This window comes from Xiphophorus couchianus, chromosome 22, assembly GCF_001444195.1.
Source record: "Xiphophorus couchianus chromosome 22, X_couchianus-1.0, whole genome shotgun sequence".
Taxonomy (NCBI): Eukaryota; Metazoa; Chordata; class Actinopteri; order Cyprinodontiformes; family Poeciliidae; genus Xiphophorus; species Xiphophorus couchianus.
The window spans coordinates 4252746-4274839 of NC_040249.1; the positions used below are offsets into that span (position 1 = coordinate 4252746).

The following is a 22094-nucleotide window of genomic DNA, read 5'->3' on the forward strand; positions in this document are numbered from 1 at the left end:
GGGAAGTTTTGACATCACTAGCACTTCTTTTTGTTTTTAGGCCAGCTGCCTTACAGAAATGTAGCAGCCTAAAAACACAGTTAGAGCTGTGAGACCCGTTTCAGTGCCAGTACATATCAGTACTTCCTGAGAATCCAAAATACCGTTATCCTGCATATCGATTGCCTTAAAGCAAAGAAAAAAGAAACATGTTACTCCTATAACCACCACATCAGAAAGTTATGGCAATGACACCAGTCTGACCAAATGATTGTTGTTTGCGTTTTACAGTTGTTGTTTCACTTAGTTGTTGGATCTTTAATATTGTTTTGGTTCAGCCAAAAGTTGTTGCTGAGCTATAATGCTACATTTATTCAGTGGCTCCCACAAAGAAAACAAACTGTAAAGACATATTGTTGCACACTGCACACTGACTTTGCATGCAATTTCTAAATCAGTGCATGTTTGAGAGTGCTTGTGTTTTGCTGGCTTGCATGTAAAAAGATAATTGGCAGCCACAAGCCAGGGAGCGCACACATGACACTCTGAGAGACTGCAAGTTTTGTGTTTAAATTTTGCTTGGAGGTCTTGCAGCAAATATATCATTTAAAAAACCTTTTGAACATTTGGAGGTATGCATTGTGGCAGAAAGAAATTAAGAGTAAGGAAGGCAGAGAAGGAATATAACAAAGCCAGAGTCCCGTAATGTGGTGTGTGTGTGTGTCTGTGTTCTTGTAAGTGTAGCTTTGTTTTGAGAGCTATTTTTAAGAGGCAGCATAGTAAGTTGTGGTAACCAAATAAAATCACATGAGCTTTTTGGCTGACTCAATGTTTCCACTGTGAAAAGAGCGACACAAGAAGAAGAGCAAGAAGGCAAGCTGTGAAAGTTAGGATTTACTGCAATGGAGATTTGTCCTCCTCTGCTGAAATTCAGAAATAAAAGGTTATAATTAACCATTCAGCAAGCAATATTATGTGAAGCAATGAAGAATTTATTGCATTAAAGATTTTGTACAGAAAGAAACCTCAAATCATGCATTAAATCCCAAATCTATATAAATACAAAGCAAACAAGCGAGCCCATCAGGACTATAATAAGTCAATATAGTATGTACTATAGACTTTAATAAGTTTATATTGGTTATTGTTTTGGCAAGTGATTAAATGATTATGTTTCATTTGGTTTTTCTCTGAAGTCAGAGCTTTGAAATGGGAAACATGTCACACCCTAGCTCGGACCGTTCTAGTTACGAGTCAGAAAACACTACTTATTGTTCATTGTTATGGTGCTTACTCCTACTAGCAGTACAAACCAATGTCAATGTATTTCTTTCAATTTTGTGTGTTAAAAAATGAAAAGAAACATGTTCAAAGATAGGTATTTGTTTTAGGGCTGACCATATATTTCAGTGGATAGTCATTTTTTTAACACATCAGTATCGGTCTGATAGATAAAACTGGGCCGATATTACCAACCAATGTTTATTTACATCCAGTTGCTGTTTGTTTCTGGAGGATGAGGGAAGGAGGCTGGTCATGTGGTATTTGTTTAGTCATGTGACAGTGATAGTGGAGCTGCTTCAAGAGTTTATCTGAAGTGGAGAAGCAGTGGTGAAGTCAGCAATGTGGTAGTTTGTTTGTTTGTTTTTCCCAGTGTCAAAAGAGTAGGATGTATGTTTGTATATATATCAAGTAGAGTACATTTCAAAAAGAAAGTGTCTGAGCATTGAGCCTAGGGGTACGCCACTGGAAAGACAACAGGACAAAGATGTTTGTTCTTGCTTTGACACCTTGAAATAATATACAAGTTTTAACCAATAGGGAGGCATGCTAATTTACTCCATCCTCTAACATAGAGATAGTTATAATTGCTAACAGTGGCGAAGCAACAGTAAGGTCCAGGAAGATTAGACCCTTTTCCTTGTGGTGCACCTTTTCGCCCCGTCATAAAACTGATTAAAACATGAACGTTAGCCACTCTTGCACGTTAGGAAACTTAAATAGTCAGCTGTTGGTGTTTGTATGTGCAAGTGTTTATAATGTGTTTCTATAGTCTCTTAAGTTATGTCCCTGGAGATCGTTTTTGTTGCATGTTTTGGCTTGAAATCCCACACTCAGCCTGCAGTTTGTCAGCTGAGCAGCACATCTGTTTCTAGTTGTGGTGAAAATCCAACCCTTCACTCTGACTGTGATGTATTACCATTTATCAAGATAACTCATCAGCCCTATTGTTAGCTACAGTATAGTGTATGATTTGTATCCTCAGCTCTCCAGACATCACTGTTTTTATTTGGATTAAAGCACAAGATTAAAAAATAAGGATTTGTTTCTAATAAATTTGCGTCTAATCTTTATTCCGACCTTAGCAGTACATTTTCTGTTTTTACATTTGATTCTAAGATGCAGGAGTAACATTAAATCAATATTTTTCAATTGCTAATAGCTAATCTATTTGTGTTCAGAAAGCTAAAACAAAACTGAGAATTTGAACACTTTTTAGCTGAAATAATTATGTTATCAGTTACAGTACATGGGCAGTTGATCAGGGTGGCATTAGAAAGGGGGTGCACAAGCACATGATTAAAAAAATACAAATGATCAGTTCCACCTTGAACAAGTTTTTTTTTAAATTGCTTTTGCATGTGAGTTGGAGCCTCCTGTTTGCTACTGAAAATCGATCTGAGGTTGTATTGCACTGCATCGTACAGCACCTCCAAATTTGAAAGATTTCTCCATTTTGATTGGCTGGGGTATGGATGGGCTCGCTCAGGGTGCCGTTTATGCAAGAACCACAGGAAAGAAAAGAAGACGTCATTTAAGTAATGAAGGTTAAAAATAATATACAATACAACTTTGGAGCGAAGAGTGGGGCCACAAAGTCTCCATAACAACTATTAGGTGCTCTCTGCATCCCAGCTGACTATAGAGTAGGCAGCCAGAGAAAAATCAATTTCTGCCCAACCACCACAGATGCAACAAGTGGTGTTTGCTAATTGTAGTTGGGACTAACTGTAACTGGGTTTTTTTTTCAGCAGAGCTAAGATTGCGGATGATTTGTTGATAATTTCACTTTTAGGTATTGTGGCATGATGCTGTGGGCTTTTTGCCTCCAAAAGATCACCAGAAAATTTTTATTATGCCTTCTAATATGACTCCAAGAGCTTTAAAGAAAGACATTTCTGGAATAATTATTCAACATCAGTCTGCTGGTTAACTATGCTGCCCTACACATTTAAAAATAAGAAAAGTATGTCATTGAATGCAAAATTAGTCTTTATCTCGACAAAACAACTGACTAAGATATGAACTGTTTTCCAGGAAATTGCCTACCACATAACAAAATGAAGGAGTTCAAGATATAGAAATGTAATGTTCCAATAGATTTAGAACGACACATCGTAAAGTAAAGTAGCAGCCATGCAGTATTGAAACAAGGTTTCAGTATTCTGCAGTTCAACCGTCTTTAGTGTCAAGTCATTGCTGTGGTCGATGAGGTGAAGAACGGGTTCCAAAAACTCTGCCAAGAAAACCCGCAAGCCTTGTTTATGTCTTCCACAGTGGATTTCGTGATAGATAAGTCATTTTGCAACGATTAACACTGCTGCAAGCTAATTACCTGTAATGACAATATTGTTAGAGTTTCCAATACAACTTTCGGTATTTACACACCGCAAGATTTCTTTTTTCTTGTAGTAAAACTGAAACTTTTGATAATAAACAGAAAGCCGTGTTTTCTCTCCGCAATCAAAGGTAGCCCTCTTTTTTTAAAAGACTTGTGTGCAGAGGCTGACTTAATAAGTGTTCACTCGAGCTTCTGCTCTGACAGAAATTCTCATGTATGAAGATGGCAGACATTATGGTTGCAGAAATGAAATAAAATTCCTAAAATAAACTCCAATCAAGTTAAAACTTTACTCTTCCTTTTTCTGCCAAAAACAACAGGTCTAGTTGGTCAGCTAGGGACAAGTCAGCATTAAAGTACTGAGTCTGTGTCTGTAGTTGGGTATTTGCTCCCATGGAGTTCCCTTAAATGTTGACTTGAAAGATTTGAAGGTTCCCTAAGGCGATGATATGAAGGAAAATATACCCTGAAAGAAGGAAAAGTATCACATGTCCTGTCAAAATAAAGTGCTTGTGCAGATGTGCTTCATTTCTTCATCTATGGTGGGAAGTCCTACACAGTAAAACTGAGTTTGGGGTGATATTTACGGATGATAGTGCACATAGTCCAGAACAAGAAAGCTTCTATTTCTGCACTTTGCTTCTTTGCTATCATTGTTATTGGTTGAACTGAAGAAGCTGCTAAGCCCAACTTTATGTTTCTCCCTACTTACTCAGATATCCAACCTATTCAGTTAAATAACCTATCAAACAAAGATCAGCTTTGTTCAGCCAGAGGGAAGCATTTCCCCTTTAAAAACCAAGATGGGTCAAAACCAGCCAATATGCGGCATTTGGACCTTTGCTTCTTGTCAGTGGTGGGGCGTTGAGTGCTTCAGCTCTTCTCTGTACTTAGCCACAGAGCAAGAGAGCCACTCTTGCTGCTCTTAGCAGTAAAGTCAATTTTACTATCTTCACATACCAGGTATCTCAAGAGAATTTTGAAATTAAGATTGCCCTCTTGATTTTGATATTGATATTGATATTATCGCTTGAGGTGCGTGGCGTTCGCTGCAGTTCCTGCTTTAAACAGTGGATGTTGCTGCAAATGAAATCTGCCTGTGTTCCACAATTGGTAGTGAAAGAACTGATAGAAAAAAAATCATTACTAGTATTATGTAAATATCTACTGATTCAGCTACAAAACTTGTCCTTTCAATGTTAATTTTAGGTATTTTTAGAATCATATGTCATGTTTTGTGAAACAGTCTGTTGATTTGCAACTATGCACATGCATGTGAAAACAGAAGTAGCCTACTTCCAGACCTTTTGTGCTCTTCCTGCTAGGCAAGCACCACTTGCACTGCTTGTTGGCTGCTAAGCTGTAACTATGCTTTTACTCAGCAGATGTGTGTGGAGAGAATTTGGCCATGACTAACTACCTCTTTGAAGAAGTAGTCAGCTGTGCCTACGATTGAGGCGCAGTTGGCTTGATGTAGTTCTTGTTTTTTTTTTAGCTCATAAAACTTGCTAGTATCTATCAAGTGTGGCAATTGAAGGAATTTGCCACAAGAATCAGTATGCTCAACCATCCACAGAGAGTATGAGAGGATTGTGCGCTGCTCACAGAATACGTACAGTGTGTCAGAGCATTTAGTACCTTAATTGGGAGCACATTGACATGTGACAAAAGAACACTGGAATCAAATCTACACTGTCCCAATTGCAGTAAAACTACTCCAGTCATTATATGACGTAGGTAACGAATGAATTCAGCACTGTTTTATACCTGAGCATTTATACCCGAAGAGCTAAGTGCACAATGCAAAGTTTTGTGGCACAACTTTAAAATGTGACATCAAAACAAAGCAGAATGAACTTCCCGTTATCACTAACTTTAAGTTCCTGTGATAACTGGAAGTTCACTTTCTCAGGCAGCTGCAGGAGAACATCAAAGTTTCTCAGGCAGGTTCAGTAGTGGGAAAACGGTGGGCTGCACCAAAACTATATGTCAGCAGCTGTTTTTCCATCAGTGTTTTTGTGTGCATGTTTTGAAGTATTACATCAGAAAAGGTGAAAGAGCAACATTTGAAGTAACTTTCTCAATGCTTCAAAAAAAAAAAAAAGGATTTTGGAAAAAAAACAAAACACTTTTTTTCTCTTTTTCAGAAAACAGCTCTTGTCTGAAAAAGAGCTGTTAAACACATTCGCTGAATAATTTCTGACGCAGCAAACACTTCAGTCCACAAGTGGGTCCGTGCCTTACCAGAGGCACGAAACTCAGAAACGTTTCGAGATCTAAACCTCCAGTATGGACGGGAAGGGTCACTCCACTTTTCTGGGATGGATGGTCCATGCTATGCTAGCTTGCAACCTCCACATCTTGTTTATTTCAGTAGCGCCAACATCTGATGAAATCATGCTTTGTGTAGCCTGGTTGATTTGCTCCAAACCTGTAGATGGAAATGCCCTAATTCACATTTTCTCTTTTTCCTTTCCTTTTTTGTGACATTTTAAAAGTCCACTCAAAATTTGCACAACAATTGGACAGAAACATAGCTAGTGAACACATCTTTCAACAGCAATGAGATGCATAGTGTACTTATCCTAATTAGTCACCTGAGACACAGTCAAGCCAAATGTAAACATCATTGGTACTGTAGAAAAATCAGCTAACGTCCAAATGCCCTCCTGTACGAGTCCAAACTTGCACATTGTTTGAGATACAAGTCTGAAGAAGGTTCATTGATGAGAGGATTTTCCCAACAGCTGCACATGCTGCATTGAGTCATATCAAAAACATACCGAATAGTGACCAGGATATGTACCAAAAATCTTTATTAACATTGTCTGTTTTGCCATTTGTATGGCAAAACAAAAGTTTTTTATTTCTCTATTTATTGCTATTACATCATAGGGTAATTATGTAATGGTATGTAAAATATGTACAGAGATAAAGTGTACTTCAGTTTCTTGGAATCATAACAATTGTGACAGACTGCTTCCACCTTTATGTTCCTGTCAGAGTCCATTTGCATAAAGTTTTGCGTTATCCTTCCCCAAGTCTCATAATTCAGAAACGTGTTTTGACAAAGTCTACTTCACTGTTATACTTTGGACATCTTTTACAAACCCAAATCAGCGGAAATGGATTTAATACAAATGATTGGAAAGACAGAGTGTAGTGCTAAAACTGAAGCTATTGTTTGCTCAGTAGCTGTATTTTATGTTTCCACCACTGGAGGCAGTGTCTCTATAACTGGTAAACTGGTTCAGGGCCAGAAGAAAGAAAGAACCGTGTTCTCAGGAAGGTTTATGGAGACTGCCAATCAAAATGTTCCACCACACACACACACACACACAACACTGTGTTTAACTCCAGTTTTCAGATATTAGCTGATCATGACTGTGGAGTATCCATGTTGATTATACCAACGTTAATAAATTCAGATATCCAGAAATTAATTGTGAGATTTGTGTAGCTTAACTGTCATTCAGAGAACATATTCTCTACAAATAATCAAAATAAAACTGATAAATCTTCACACCCTAACTGGACATTTAAAGTGGTTAAAATAAGTGGTTCCACCTCTTTGCTTGTCAAAACCCAAGGCGGTTGCTTTATTGCACCAGTAAAGAAATGTTTGTAATACCAGTCCAGGTTAGGCATGCCCACTACTTTGATGGAAAAAAAAAATCCTATTCCTTAAACTAAATCAGAAAAAAATGCTTCACTTAAAAATGGTACAAGATTCCCTCTGTATAGAAGTCAAAAATACAGATTTGTCTTTGATTTGTCACTCATCTTTATAATAATACGTTTGAATGCAAAGCTGGTTCTTTGTCAGTCAGGAGCACTTTCTTTATTTAAGTTTACTTAGTCATCTGTGAGCAGTGTGTTTGACTTGGATCCAAGTGAGAAGTGAAATTAGAACCAGACCGTGTTTCAAATGTAGGGTTAAATAGTCTTCCCCTCACCTGTTTCCTCTGCTGGCAATAAGCTTTTCTGTGGTTTCTGGCTCACCACACCGGCTTTGATATGCCTCTCTTACTTTCATCCGAAAAGATCCTGTTTTTCAGAGTGAAGTCTTGCCCCGAGGCTGGAAATTTATTCTCTGCCAGCCATTGACTGGGTAGAATTGTAAAGTCCTTCCGGACAGGCCGCATTTTGTCAGCTGAATGCCAACTTAGGTTGTAAGGCTTGAAATGGGGATAGAAAAAAAACTGGGTACAGCTGCTTCAAAAAAGAAAAATTCTTATATTACTGTAAATGACCTTGTTGCAGCAAAAAAAGGTTTTCCTGAAGTTGTATCTATTAGAATGAGAAAAACAGTGTGAGTTTATCTAAGGCAGTGTCACCTTAGAGGTACAGTGTAGGCTTAGCTTTTTACTGTCATTCCTTCAAAGTGGTTTTGTGAGTCAGCTAAAAGTCCATTAACCCTAAAGAAACAGCTTTGAAAAGGAAAGCAATTCTTACTTTCAGACGTCCACCAACATATTAGCAAAACTATTTGTTTGCACTAAACCACCAAAGTGGTAATAAATCAAAACTGGAAATATCTGTTTCCAGTTGGTGAAATTAAAACTATCCTGTACTTTGCATGGTGGATATCCTCTTTTTTATCAACAGGAACCATACTGTTTCTGAAAAATGTTTGATAGAAATCCTCCCGGTGTGTATAAACCCAGAAGAAATTTTTATTTCTCTTATTACTCAGGCAGATCTGTTGTAATGGAGAATCTGCTGCTGAGCGATGAACCAAGTCCAAAGCACAGAGCTGTCAACAAGCAGCAATAGAAAGAAAAAAAACACTGTTTGGGTGTAAATACAGCCAAGTTTCTGTGAATCACCATAGAGGGGTTGCGGAGCAGTCGGGGGAAAACAAGTGGGAAACACTTTGTGAGTAAAATGTTTACTAACAGCCCCAAAATAAAGAACAATAGCACATGGTTTTAAGTTAATTGTTTGAACAAATGTTTTAAGAGTGAATTGCTGAGAAGAGCTGCCTAATATAGAACGATCTGATGTGAAACTTAAATAAATATTGAGTTTAAAATCTCTCATTTCTGTTTTTGCCGCTCATAGAGCTTCTGTTCAATCCAGTAGAAAAGCAATAGAGATATTTATTTTCTTTCCTCAGCAGCCTCCGAACTGCTGATGTCAATTTGGAAACTCAGACGTTCATTTTTTTCTGTTTTCTAAAGTCATTTTCCGGATAGACATCGGCTTTTCTCCTAAATAAACTGTAATCTCTCAACATGTCTTATCAGTATTTTCTTAGCTTTGTTTATTTATTGCTATTCACAGTAACTACTTGTCATCAGAGGCTGCCAATAGTTCTTCACCCAGGTGTTCCTGCACCTTTTAGCACGACTCCTTCTCATCACGGAAACACTGATTTGCCATTCGTGTAATACAAAACTCCAGGTTGCAACATGAGAAGTTTATTATTTCCACTTGCCAAAATTAACAGAAACAATAAATGCATATCTGGATGATTCACCCCCTCTAACATGTTGACGACATGGGGCCCCCAATAGGGCCCCCAATAAAAGCCTTCCACTTTTAAGAATCACAACATGATTTGGCCTGCTTGTTGTGCATGTAGCATGCTATTAAAGCGTGACAGTGTTGTTTCCTTTCATTTTCAGTTTCCAAAGCAGACTGCAGTAGTCCTGACAAACATGCCTCTGGAAGCAATCCAAGTTAGAACAATATGTGTGCCTCTTAGCAATATGTTTCAGTTGTACTTTTATATCCGCCCAATGTTCCTCTTGTTAAAACTGATGTGATAGCAAGAAATAGCAGGAAATACATTTTTTTCCCATTCCAAGTAAAGTGCCAAGTCTTTAAAGGACAAGTCCAAGTCAAGTCTCAATCTATATCCAACTTAAGAAGCATTATTTAAATAACAGCATTGTTAACAGATACAGTACACAAAGTAAAGGGAGATGGTGTCTGAGAAAGATTAGTAGCCTTCATACAAACCTAAGCTATAAAAGCTGGACAACAAACACGTGTTGGCACCTGGAGAGTCAAAGGTAAAGAGAGAGCTGCGGCAGGATGTTTGACGTCTATACTTACCTGCTTCCTGTAGATGTAAACATGCAGAACATATGCCCGTTTGATTTTTTTTATGCCATAGTCAGTCCTGAAGTGTTCACTTGAACATCTGATGTTTAGGACTGTACACTCAGAACTTTTCATGGCTGATCAAATGTCTTAATGTGAGCCTGAGGATTTTTTTTATCGATAGAACAGAATGTCCTTTGAAATGATGTGGTCAGGCAGTGTGTGAATTGAGTCAAATAAATAACATGTAATAATAGAAAAAAGACAATCTTTGACGCTTTGGGGATCGTCTTCGGCCCTCTTAGCCTTATACATCTGAGCAGCTGTTTGGACGTTGACCTAATATTTTGGCGGTGGCACTAATAATGTGTTTGTGGTTTCTTTTTGTGCCAATAATTAACATTGTTTGCGGAAAAAGTGGGTTTCTCATCTGTTTCTTACAGAGAAAATAGCAAAAGCACTAGCTATAGATGTTGTTCACTTGCCTTCATCAAGATATAGGTGTAATATGCAGTGTAATAAAAGAGCTGGACAAAAATAGAGAGTTTCAAAGAAAAAAAAAAGAAGTTGTCTCATGTTTACCAAAAACATATTATTGACCCACAACACTTCAGGAAAGATTGTCTGTGGACTGGCAAAAGGAGGTTTTCCAACAGGACAATGATCCAAAGCACACCAGTAAGTGCACATCCCAGGGGGTAGAGAAAATTATTTTTTTTCAGAGCGGTCTAGTAAAAGTCTAGATTTAAATCCAACTGAGATGTTTATGCACCAGAGACCTCAAATGTGGCTGAAATAAAATTATTCTGTTTAGAAGATGGAGCCAAAATTCCTCCACAGCAATGTGACGGATGGATTCCCACTTAACATTGGCTTGTTTTTACAAAGCTTTTTTTCGCCTTTCTAAATGAAACGATAACTCCAAAAACACTTTCTGTACTCACTTTGGTTGTCTTTGTTAATAAACTTTATTTGAACATCTGAAATATGTAATTGTGACATAAAGCTCCATTTGTGCTGTCGGGAAAACGAACATTTCCATGACTGTGAGTACAGTTGTGTGAAAGACTAAGTGCACCTTTTCTGCTTCTGTTTGAGAGGGAAGTAGGTCCGGTTTCGGTGGAACATACTGGCATTGGATGTAAGCTGTCAAAATCATGTCTTAGAAGGATTTTTTACAATTTTACCAACGTCGAATATGAAAAATTGACAAGCGTTAAACTGCAATTTGTTCCTGCAGGGCTTATCAAGCTGAAAATCCTCCATTTCTCTCACTAATATAACGCGTCCTTTCTTGTGTTTTCTTTTGTAGGGGATGGCGAGAAGACACCAACGGAATATAGTCCCTCTAAACCTGATGCCGCACATCCAGCAAGAGCCTGTTGCCATGCTTTGTGTCTGCCTTCTGCTCCTCCTGGTCGGACGAATAATGTACATGCAAGGCAACACAAGCAGCCATGACCACTCTCAGGTTTAGCCTTAGGAAAACCCAGCAGACGTAGCATTCTTCTTGAGTATGTTTTGAACATATATCAAATCTTGACTCTTTTAAATATATATGATTTAATATGCCTGTTCCTTCCCCCTTTGAACTCTTCTCTTTTAGGAAGGAACTCTAAAATGTTTGATTTTCCCTAATGGCCTCCGAGTCTCCATCATTTTACCAAAGAGGCAAGATTTGCACTCCGTTTCTTGAACAGAGACAGTCATTTGACCTGAAAAAATATGCCTGTGGAAATTCAAACGTGCCTTGTACAGTTTGTTGTTTACTTTATTAAGATTGATTTAAGTTGTGTTTTGTTTTTACTATTGTACAGAGATTATGTGCTTCCTGAGCGACCACGGTCTGTGACCCAGATTTGTTCAAGTTTATGGGTCTAAAATGATTTTCTCTTATTTTCCGCCTGTCATGCCTTCAAAATATAAGTGCATTTACGTTGTCATAATCTGTGTTCCCAAACTACGATCATTTTAAGGTTTTATTTCCACAAAATATGTTGTTCTATATCATCCTTTAAAGCTGATGTAAACAAAACTGCATTTTTATCCAGAAAGAAGAAATATATTGTGATTGTCTCATAACATTGACTTTAAACGCGATGAAAAGTGTTTTGCTGGTTGATCCGGACGGCTGTAAACCTTCTTAGAACTGTCATGCTGTTTAAATGATTTGGAAATGGGATTATGAGATGCAGCAATACGACGGCGCTTTATGACGTTTGTAGATAGAATAAAAATTAAGTAAATTTTTGCCAAAAAAATCTTCAAAAGTTTCTACAAAAAAAAAAACAAGAACATTTCTGATGTTGAAAAGTAAAAAAAAAAATTTAAAAAAATCTACACAAGAAATCTAGAAACATTTTGAGATTAATCACAGAAATCTTTAGCGAAATCTTGGAAATTTCTGAGTTTCAGAAGTCACAAATTTTCTATTTCAGAGTTTCTTTCTAGAACATTTCTGAGATTAGTTTGAAAATTTCAGCGTTTTGCCTAGCAAATGTTTCACTTTTTAAACTCTAAAATTTTCTTGATTTTGAATTTCTGAGATTAATCTCAAATATTCCAGGTGTTTTCTGGCACTTTTTAAACGTTTCAAATTGAGAAACTTCTTTATTTTTCTAAAAAATTTCTGAAATTGATGTTAATTCTTTTTTCGCAGAATTTCACACCCTCTTTTTCTACCCATTCCAGATTTTTTTCCCCATCTGCAATGGGCCTCATATGCCATCGTACAGCAATAATTCTTTTTTTAAATATCCTCCAGTCTTCCATTTTTCTCAAATTCAGTTTTATTTTCAACATAACAAATCAAATAACAACCTTTACCCATGCATTTCATGTCAGAAATACCTTAAAGAGCATTTTCTGATGTAGTTTCAGCACCAAATGTTTATTCAATACTTCATTCAAAAATGGCAATAAAAAACAATTCCGTATTCAGCATTAAAACAAAGGTTTTGCACCGTTTTAACTCAAACCTACTGCTCAGTCAGCCACTGGTTAAAGCAATGACTGTTACCTAACTAGCCCTACAAGCAGAGTGATGTTGATGAACAAAGTAACAATTTAAATCAAGTCAGTCATTAAAACTAGTCAGTAGTGTCATTTCTTGCTTTGCTGTTTATTAATCTATAAACTTTTCCATTGCTCTTGCAATAAGTGATCAAATTTTACGGTCTTCCCTCATCTGGTTTTCTCGTTAGCAGCCAGGGTGAAAGTAACCAGCAGGTTTTGGTTTGTTGACAATTTTCCGTTTATTAGCACAGTGATTCAGACTGAGCCAAGTCTGCTCATGCCTGCCAGGTCATTAAACACTCCGAGAGGTTTCTGGATAGCATCCAGCCGTGGCTAAAACAGTGAAGGGATGGGTGGGGTTTTTGTTTTGGAATGATTGGCTATTAGTAACCAAACTAACAGAGAAAATACAATGGTGAAGATGAAAGAAACATTTAGATTTTAAGCTGTGCACATTAAAACTGTTCAACTCTTATGAAGAAAAAAATAAAAGTTTTGAGTATTGTTATAAAATGTTTTTTTGGTGGAACAATAGTCTTTTCCATTTTGATTTTTAGAACTCTGCTTCAAAAGGCCCACAGCTGTTAATAGGCCTGGACCGGCCTGAACGTATAGTAAAGTTTTAGAAAGTCACAGTTTCAAAACTTTCCGCCGTCGACGGTTTTCCTGCTTTCCTTTTCTCCCCCATCCGTCATGTCTGTTCTTTTCTTTCCCACTTTTCTTAGTTTCCTCCCTGCTTTGTTTACTTCCTACTTTTCGTACCTTTCGTCCTGTCTGTATTTTCTTCGGTCCCTCTTTTGTTTTTTCCCGTCCGTTCTTCCGATGTTTCCTTCGTTTTTTTCCCCTGTTTTGTAGAACTAGAACTGAAGTAAATGAATCGTCAAATGTTATGTTTGTGAAAATTGGTCATAGATTCTAGAAGAATATTTCTAAATTGAGGACTGGCCAGTTCAGAGTCTGGACATGAAAAATGTGTAGAAACTGCACTTTTACGGACAAATTGGGCTACAAATTCAAACAGTCATGCTGCGGAAGCTGTAAATCGTGCACAGTTTTTACAATATTTGTGTAAATTAATGTGAATTTTGTCGTATTTGTGGTAAAGTATCACACCACGAGACTCTCGTACCAGCTCTAGCCTAGTTGCTAATTAACCAACTGGTGATGCTAACAGGCTAGCTTCACCGGTTTCACATCCAGATAAAATAGTTTCCAGTACCTGCTACTGCATCTTTACTAAGTACTTCACAAAGTGACACATTTGAAGTAATAATGAAATTGCAGCTTGCAAATTAAAATCAGCATGTTAGCTAATTTCCCCTAGCATCATTATCACAGTATGTGACACATACGTTTTGATGAAATAGTCTTCTGAATGCATAACGCTAAACAAAAGAGCCCAGTCAGTAATCATAGACAGCTATTAACGTTGTTAAATATCAGTCCAAATGAATCTACGCTTCATGTCTCAAATAGTTTTAACATCCATGTATCACACTAATTTCCTTTTTTTGCTATATTGGAGAGACGCTTTCCTTTTCCATGTAACTATTCTGATTAGTTAAAGCGATGCCGTTGGTTTTTTCTGCCCCCCTTTAAAATGCACAAAGCTTGTCTTCCTTCCTCTTCACCAGTGTTTAGCTGCTTCGCTTCTCCTTCACTGTGACACTGAGAGCGCTGTGACTGCATGCTGATTTCTGATATTGTGCCATGTGAAACCTACAACCTCATTTTGAAATACTGTGTTACAGCCGGTGTGCGAGAGGAGAGCATTTCAGGGAGGAAACCGAGAGACGATTTACTGCTTTCTGAAACTGATATGGAAACCTTGTAATGAGCATATTGTTCGCATGTCTTCTGAAGGTGTTCGAGCACAGAAACGCTTCTACGCGTGTTTGTTGTGTATGTGTGTGTGCGTATGTTTATGACACATTCAGGGTTTTAATGACTTGCATCAAGCACTGCTGGAATGACTGTGTCAAATTGTGTTGCCCATTTCGGTTTATTTGACTTTTGGACCATGTGAAAGCCACAACCTTTAGCAGATAGATAATTGTTGCTTGCTGTAATGCAGGAGGATGGCCTGTTATTTCATTGGAAACGTTAGACAGGTTAAATGCAGGAAACTTGTGGGACCCAGAGACACTGCAGCGCGCTGTGCTTTCGCTGAAAATGTTGTAAATGCTTCTATTGAACCTTAGATATACAGGAGCCAAAACAAAAAAAAATAAAAAAACAAGAATGACTCCAGATGACCCAGTACAAGTGTAGCAACCAGTACGTTTTGTTTATATTGTAAACTATAACAAAAATTCAATTGCTTCCAATTTCTGTCCTGGAAACGATGCTTTTACAACTTTGTACATTAAAAGAAATGAATCATGTTGTATGATGTGATTTTTTTTAACAAATAAAAATGATTTTTTAAAATATCTTTTTTCTGTTCTGGTAATGATGTGCATGAAGTCTTCTTATGAGTCTAATCTCAAGAAACAACCTGGCAGACTACCATACGCTGCAATACGTGGAAGAACTTACAGTCTTTAGTTGTCACTTGTGCAGAAACATTTGTAGTGTGAAAGTTTTGTCAATTAACAAGTGTGTTTTACCCCCAACTGTAATCATTTTCTCAGACTAACCTATTTAATTGACAAATCTCAATCAAAAAGTGTAAAAAAAAAAGTCAACATCATGTGCAGGTGCATATCAAAGATTCAGATTCATTTGTAGCTTTATTTAACCAGGAAGTCGTTAAAAATGACCAAGTCATGCCTAAACAGAAAGCTAACAGGTTGAGTATGAGTCAGATAATCTGTCAAAAAAAAAAAACTGAGCTCCTCTGCCTTCTCCCAGTGCTACCTAGAAACAACCAATCAGATCCGAGAGGAGGGCCTTAGCGCTGTCAGTAATCTTCCATGTGGTGCTGCCCTTCTCCTCTTTGTTTTCCTTTGCTCGCTGAAGCTAGCAGATCCTGTTGTGAACGCTCAGGCTAGTTAGTATGGCCAAACGCCTTTCTTGTAATGGTAAGTTGTTTTTCCGCTACTTTGAGTTTGAGAAGTGAGTACATGAGCTTGATGAACAGCACTAACACCCTCCTCCCTGCTCTGATTGGTTGTTTTTGGCCGGGAGTGGTGCATTTCTTAACGCAGCAATAGTATCTCAGGGAGGAGGTGGATCTTTTCACAGTTTATCTGTCACCATGTCGACCGTTTTAACAAATATGTAAAATATTTCTTTCTTTATTTTAATAAAAGTTACATACTTTTACAAAAGTTACATGCTTTAATGTCCTTGTTTTTTAAAAAACTGACTTTCAAAAAATGAATAGGAGTTGGTGAGTAATTACCAAACTCTTTTACTGTACTTTGAAGATATCAAGTTTTCAAACAAAAATATTAACCTACTGATTAAAAGATACTGTAATAATACCAGAGGCAGATTAAGTTGAAATAAGTATTTTCAGATAACAAGCTTAAAACCTTAGTTATCAAATAAATAACTTTTAAAAACATAAGTGTTCACACTGACTTCACAGTTCAGCTTAGGTCATTTTGTTATAAAAGGTTTCTTAGGTGAAATGAGGACAGTTTTCCTCTTTATTTGAGAAACTCTGTCTCTCTTCCTCTTATTTTCATCTTTCTCTTGTCATTTTCTGTGTGTGGGGGTGTGTGTTGGCGTGGGTGTGTGTGTGTGTGTGTGTGTGTCTGGAAAGTACGGTGCCTTCCACAACTTGGCACAAACACATGCCTGGATAATTATATGTCATCCACACAAAGACACACACACGCACTCATTAACATTCATAACTCACACATACACACACAAGCAGATCATGCGCAACAACACCACCACCAGATGTGGGTCAGAACAGCAGGTCAGCAGGGTGGATACCTCCACCTGTTGAGAAAGAACAAGTTTTTTTAACCCTTTGCGGTTTTTCACGGTGAAACTGAAATAATTCCATCGGAGAAAGAAATGAACAAAATGTTCTTAAACTGGTCATCGCTTTCCCATGACTGTGTAGCAGTGAGAGTTTGTATCACTCTTTGATAGTGATATAATATTATACTAATAATAATACTGGTGGTGCTAACATATAAGTCCTCTTGAGGTGACTGTGGCAAAAATTAGAGGGGTGTGATAACATGTTGTTATTTTAAAGAGCCAAAATATTTCTCATGAAAGTCAATTCTGTATGGTGAATCATTATCAAGCTGCTGTCCACAGTCAGCCTGATAAACGTCAGCTGGTGAAATAAGTGTAAGCTCATTGAAATAATAAGCTTTCCTATTCTTAGAGTTGCTTGGCATTTTTTTTTTTCTACGTGTCAGCCTCTTCCTTTGAAGTAATAAATAAATAAGTGAGGATTTCTTGATAGGTTAGCAAGCAGTTTCAAAAGCAAGAAGAAGTCTCTGCTACTTGTAAATCATCTCACAACATGCAGCTTAATCTGTGTTCTGTAGAAAAAGGAAGCAGCAGCGGTGAGACTCTCAAGGTACAAATAACTTGTTAGGACTTTGAGAATACTGCAACTGGCTAATCCACCAGCTGCTAAGGTTGGCAAAGTTAGCATCTGGTTCATCCTGCCAATAAACTGACCAGAGATTCTTGAAAACAAACCTTTATTATATTTGCGAAAACACAAAAAATGTAAAGTTTTCAACGCTTGTGTTTGGCTTTAAGACCACCTTAGAACTAGACACCCGCTGAAACTGCATTATGGGCAAGTAAGAGCTGAACTGGATTATTCAACACTGATTTCATGTGTAAAGCTAAAACTATGTGATTTGTGAAACCTTTACTCTATTGCAGATGACTAAGGAGTTTGTTAATTTTCTCAACTGAATTGCTAACAACTTGTCTCCATTACTGTCTTGTGAGGTTGATGCAAAGCTTTTCCTGTAACTCTGGCCCTGACATTACTTTTCAATGGCTTCATGGTAAACATCTGTCCCCTTTAAGCTATCGCTACCCAGGGTGTGAGACACCGCAGGAACCAGGTGTACACATAGTTTCCTCACCGCTACTGTTTTCCCTCTTAACTTCGCCCTGCTTGACACAACGACTGAAAAAAATCTTGTTGCTGTGGCTTTAGGGCCAAGAGGAGACATATTCAGGATGCTGTGGTCAAAGACCTTCGGTCTATTGCCTTCCTCTACTCGATACCGCGCCTGTGGAGCGTAAGCCAAAGGAAAAAAAAAAAAAAACAATATTCGTATTGTGTTGAAAAGCCGCAGCACACAAAGGAGTTCTTCCTTGTCATATGTCTTGTATTAGCAAGTTAAATGGGGAAAGTATGTGGTGCTACTTTTTCAAACACAAAAGGTTTCCACCCCCGAGATGGTAAAGATGCGCACAATAGGAGTAATTCATAGAGTAGATTCATACAGAGATTTGTCAAGCGGTGAAGAGGACAATGCTCATAAAGAAGGTTAGATCTACGAATATCAGATAACAGGAAAGTGACGTAACTGCAATTCAGAGAGAATTGCTGAAAAGTCAAAGTTTTAAATGTCATAAAGATTTCTTTCTGTGTATTAAAAACCATGTTTGTTTTGTTTAACAGATTCTGGAATCAAATTCTGGAATTTGCTGGTGCATAGAAGATTGTAAAGTTCATTTTCTCAAGGAAAAGCCATGTGCAAATGTTTACATCCAGCTCTAAATGTGGATTGAAGTCGTGTTTACAACATATCGAAGTAGGTGATAAATTAGTGTTGGTGCAGTTTGGCCTGCAGAAAAGCTAAAAGTCAATTTAATTAAAAAAAAAATAAAATATATATATCAAACTGATTTTGACTGCAGAATGGATCAAAGTTTTCAGCGGGATGAAGATCAAGTTACTGCAGTGACTGTCATTTGTTCTATAAAATTCAGTTACTGTTTTTTACTGTTCATCTTTGGCTTGTTTTAAGTACAACCTGCAAATAAAACACAACAGACAACACAACATGATGGTTAAATTTAAGTTCGTTTAATGTAAGATGTACGTATATTCCTCATCATATATATAAAAACATCACTTACGCCACTCTGACACTTGCATCCATGTGATTTAGAGTCAAATTTGCGCAGCCGTGAAAGATGCTACCAGTTACAAAGAAAACATCTTCCTCCAAAGTTTCCCCACTTACGGAAATTAATTTGGTTTACAGCAGCTACCGCTGCGCTCAGTTCCCACTTCCCAGTAACATCATGATGTCAGAACACACCTGTCGCCACATGCTGGCAGCAGACGTTACAGACGGTTCCAGGCTGCGATGCAAAATAGATGTTTGGTTTTGTGTCCTATGCAAAGTTGAAGTTCACTGAAATCTAGCTGTCCGACAATGATGCAACTGTTTGGCAGCGGTGCTGTCTGATGCAGTGACCTGATGTCATTGTGGCCAAAATGAAAGCCTGTTATTGAATCAGTTGGCTGACACACATTCCTCTACTGCGATCTGACATTAGAAAACATCCTCCACTAATATTTCATAGCACAATCAAGAAGCCATGTTACCTTCAGTTGCTATAAACATGACTTAATACAAATTGGACTTTGCAAACTGATGCCTTGAAATTGGCCTCTGTCTCTTTAAGAAGCTTCCACTCTTTCAGACATTCATTACAACACCCCTCCTCCATGATGTGCATAGAGATTACTCTTTAATGTTGGCCTGTTCAGCCAAACTGAATAAAAAAAAAAAAAAGTACCTTGCTGATTTATAGCCAGCGCGTGACTCAAGGTCGACTAGTGCTATTGCGAGGAGCCCCAGTTTGATCAGCGGCTATATGGACACCAATAGCTCTTCACTGGGTAAAACCTCAATCAGTTTCAAAGGAATTGCTTTGGGTGCAACATTTGAGAAGGTGCGCAAAAAGGAATGTCAAACCATTTCAAGCCAAAGTTGCCTCTTGAAATATATGTATAAAATGTTCTTTTGAGCATAAGCCCAAGTGGTAAGCACCTTTCACAATACTCATCATTGCACGTCGTGAAAACACATTTCATAGAGCTGGGGGTCTGGTAAAAGACGATAACAAGAACAAGAAATCCTACAGCAGGTTTGGGAAAACTTAAAAAAAAGAAATCCAACCGACACAAACTTGTACGTGTTCCTGTCCATAGCAGTGAACTTTTTTCTCTTGTTTCATCTAAATTAAAACAAACCAAAAAAAAAAAAACCAATTTAAAGAGCTACACCACTCACAGCCAACAGACGGCAACGCTAAAAAAAATCCTGGTTACAGGTCCGAACTCAAATGCATTAACTGGTTTCATAAAGCTCCAAGCATCAACTAATTACCTTTTCCTGTTTAATTCTGTTCAGGATCACAGATCTGTCAAAAGGCAAATATCTTCTGCAGGCCATTAAAGAGACAAATACTTCAAACATCATGGATGGATTAACAAAAGGACAAAGAGGGCACTAAGCTCATGCTTGAGAGTTTCAAACATCTGTTAAGTAATGCAAAATAATGCAAATGTTATGCACATTTTATTATGTAAAATAAAATGTTATTATGCAAAATAAAAATAAAATGTCTTTTTTTGTCACAAAGAAAAATATTTGGGGCTAGATTGTGTGGGTGTGCATTAAGAATGAATGATCAATATGTGTATTATGAGGAAAACATTTAATTCAAACAAATGCATTCATCTGAACATTCAAATACATTGTTGTCCTCATTTACATTTTACATCATCTGCTTTACCATTGAAAACCCTGTTATTTCTCATGGTGCTTTCAAAGATTCAAATCTTACCACTTTTTCAGAAAACTTTAATATTAAGTATTATTTGTGTCTTATTTTATTTCTGTCCGATGTCTTCTAGGGGCAGATTTGTTGTGGGAGAGGAACGACTGTGACACGTGTTCAAACGAGATATTTGACGTTAACGCTGGTAGCTGCTAAGTGGAGTCAAATAACCACAGTATCTTGCACCAGGCAACGAATACGTAGCAAAAATTGCTTTAAGCTGTGGTTTGTCGAAGTGGGCATAACCCCGCTGTGGCAAGATTTCACGTATCATGAATACCAACCATCAAAGAGTAAAATTGCTCACTTTGGTACACAGGAAGTCGATGCATAAAACAACCAAAACCACAAACATACACATTGGTGAAATGACCAGAACTCAATCTGAATACAAGGTGTCTCAATTTGAAATCTTGACCTGAATGTTTCCATGACTCCAGGCGTTTAATAATCTTTATTAAACACGACCATACGAACGAATGAATTTGTTTAATTTGTATTCCTGCGTTTACGCAACACCTTATTACACAGTAGCGACACATACATAATTAAATTACAAACAAATACGCCACTTATTTGGTGAGTACGTCTGAAAAAGGCCAGGAAGAAGTTGATTAAATCAATCAAAAGATATCTAAGTACAACTTAGAGAAAGCACAAAACACTATTTAGCTGCCCACAGTCAGGGTGGAAATTTGTCCTAAAAATATACTGTAGCTACAGTTGTTTGTAGGGCAGCTGCCATTGCAAGTCTTTGCAGTATTTATGCGTGGCTATGTCACAGAGGCTTGCATCATGTGACCCTGTTTCTTTATTTTGAAGATTTTAGGCTTCTCATTAAATGTTCTTTGAAAAAAAAAAGTGTTTTTTGCTATACATAATGTTCCTTTAATGACTAGAATGATAAGAAAGTCTGATCTCTTTAGAAGGGTCAATATTTCTGACGAAATGTGTGTGTGCGCGTGTGTGTGTGCGCGATGTGTGCACATGAATCTGTTTTGTGTGTAGTATCAAAGCACTACTGTTTGCGGAGCTGCACCACAGAGCCCAGCTCACGGTTGCAGCTGTTTTGCTCAGTGTTGCATCACCTTTTTTTTTTTTTTTACAGGCAAGATATGCAGCTCCAGAGCAGTTGAATTTAATATAAACACACATTTACAGGCCAGACCCATAAAGATAAACTCATTTAAATGTGGCCGTTTGTAGTGTCACTTTAATAAGTCCCGGCTAAAGTCGCCACAAACAGCTACAGATAAGCAGAGCTCAGGAAAGTACGTTCGAATGCAAGACAGTGGAGACGACACATCCAGGCCTTATTCTGGTCTGTGACACTAATTACAACAGACATGAGAAACTGCTATAACAAACAGATGAGATGTATTTTGCCTGTTACAGTAGTTTCCAAAACAAGATCCCCCAAAAAACCCAAATACATTTTCACAGAGAAAATACAACGCAGGAAACAGACAGGGACAGGAAAAAAAAATTTGTTTAACTCATCCATCTTTGACTGACCTGTCAGAAGCACACAGGGCTGTTCTGTCAATGGTACACAAATCAATGAGAACACGTTAGCCACTCAACGCTTGGCAGCAGCGGCCCCTTGGCTCGACCCGGTTCTCCCGTTTAGTCTTTGCTGTTTAAACCCAATTTGTTTTATTTGCATTGGACAGACTGAGGACTG

At 37.6% G+C, this 22094-nt stretch overlaps 1 protein-coding gene across 3 annotated transcripts in view; it reads left to right on the top strand.

Annotated features, from left to right (window-relative positions):
• The window catches only part of bcl2l11 (BCL2 like 11), a 35824-nt gene extending 20723 nt beyond the window's left edge, over positions 1-15101 (top strand). For 2 of the 3 annotated variants that reach the window (XM_028007971.1, XM_028007969.1), the window contains exon 4: positions 10965-15101. In XM_028007971.1, the coding sequence (XP_027863772.1) occupies positions 10965-11129 (165 nt within the window). In that variant the 3' untranslated portion in view covers positions 11130-15101. The remainder of the gene's footprint in view (positions 1-10964) is intronic. The other variant, XM_028007970.1, reaches the window with a different exon arrangement.
• Positions 15102-22094: the final 6993 nt, after the last annotated feature.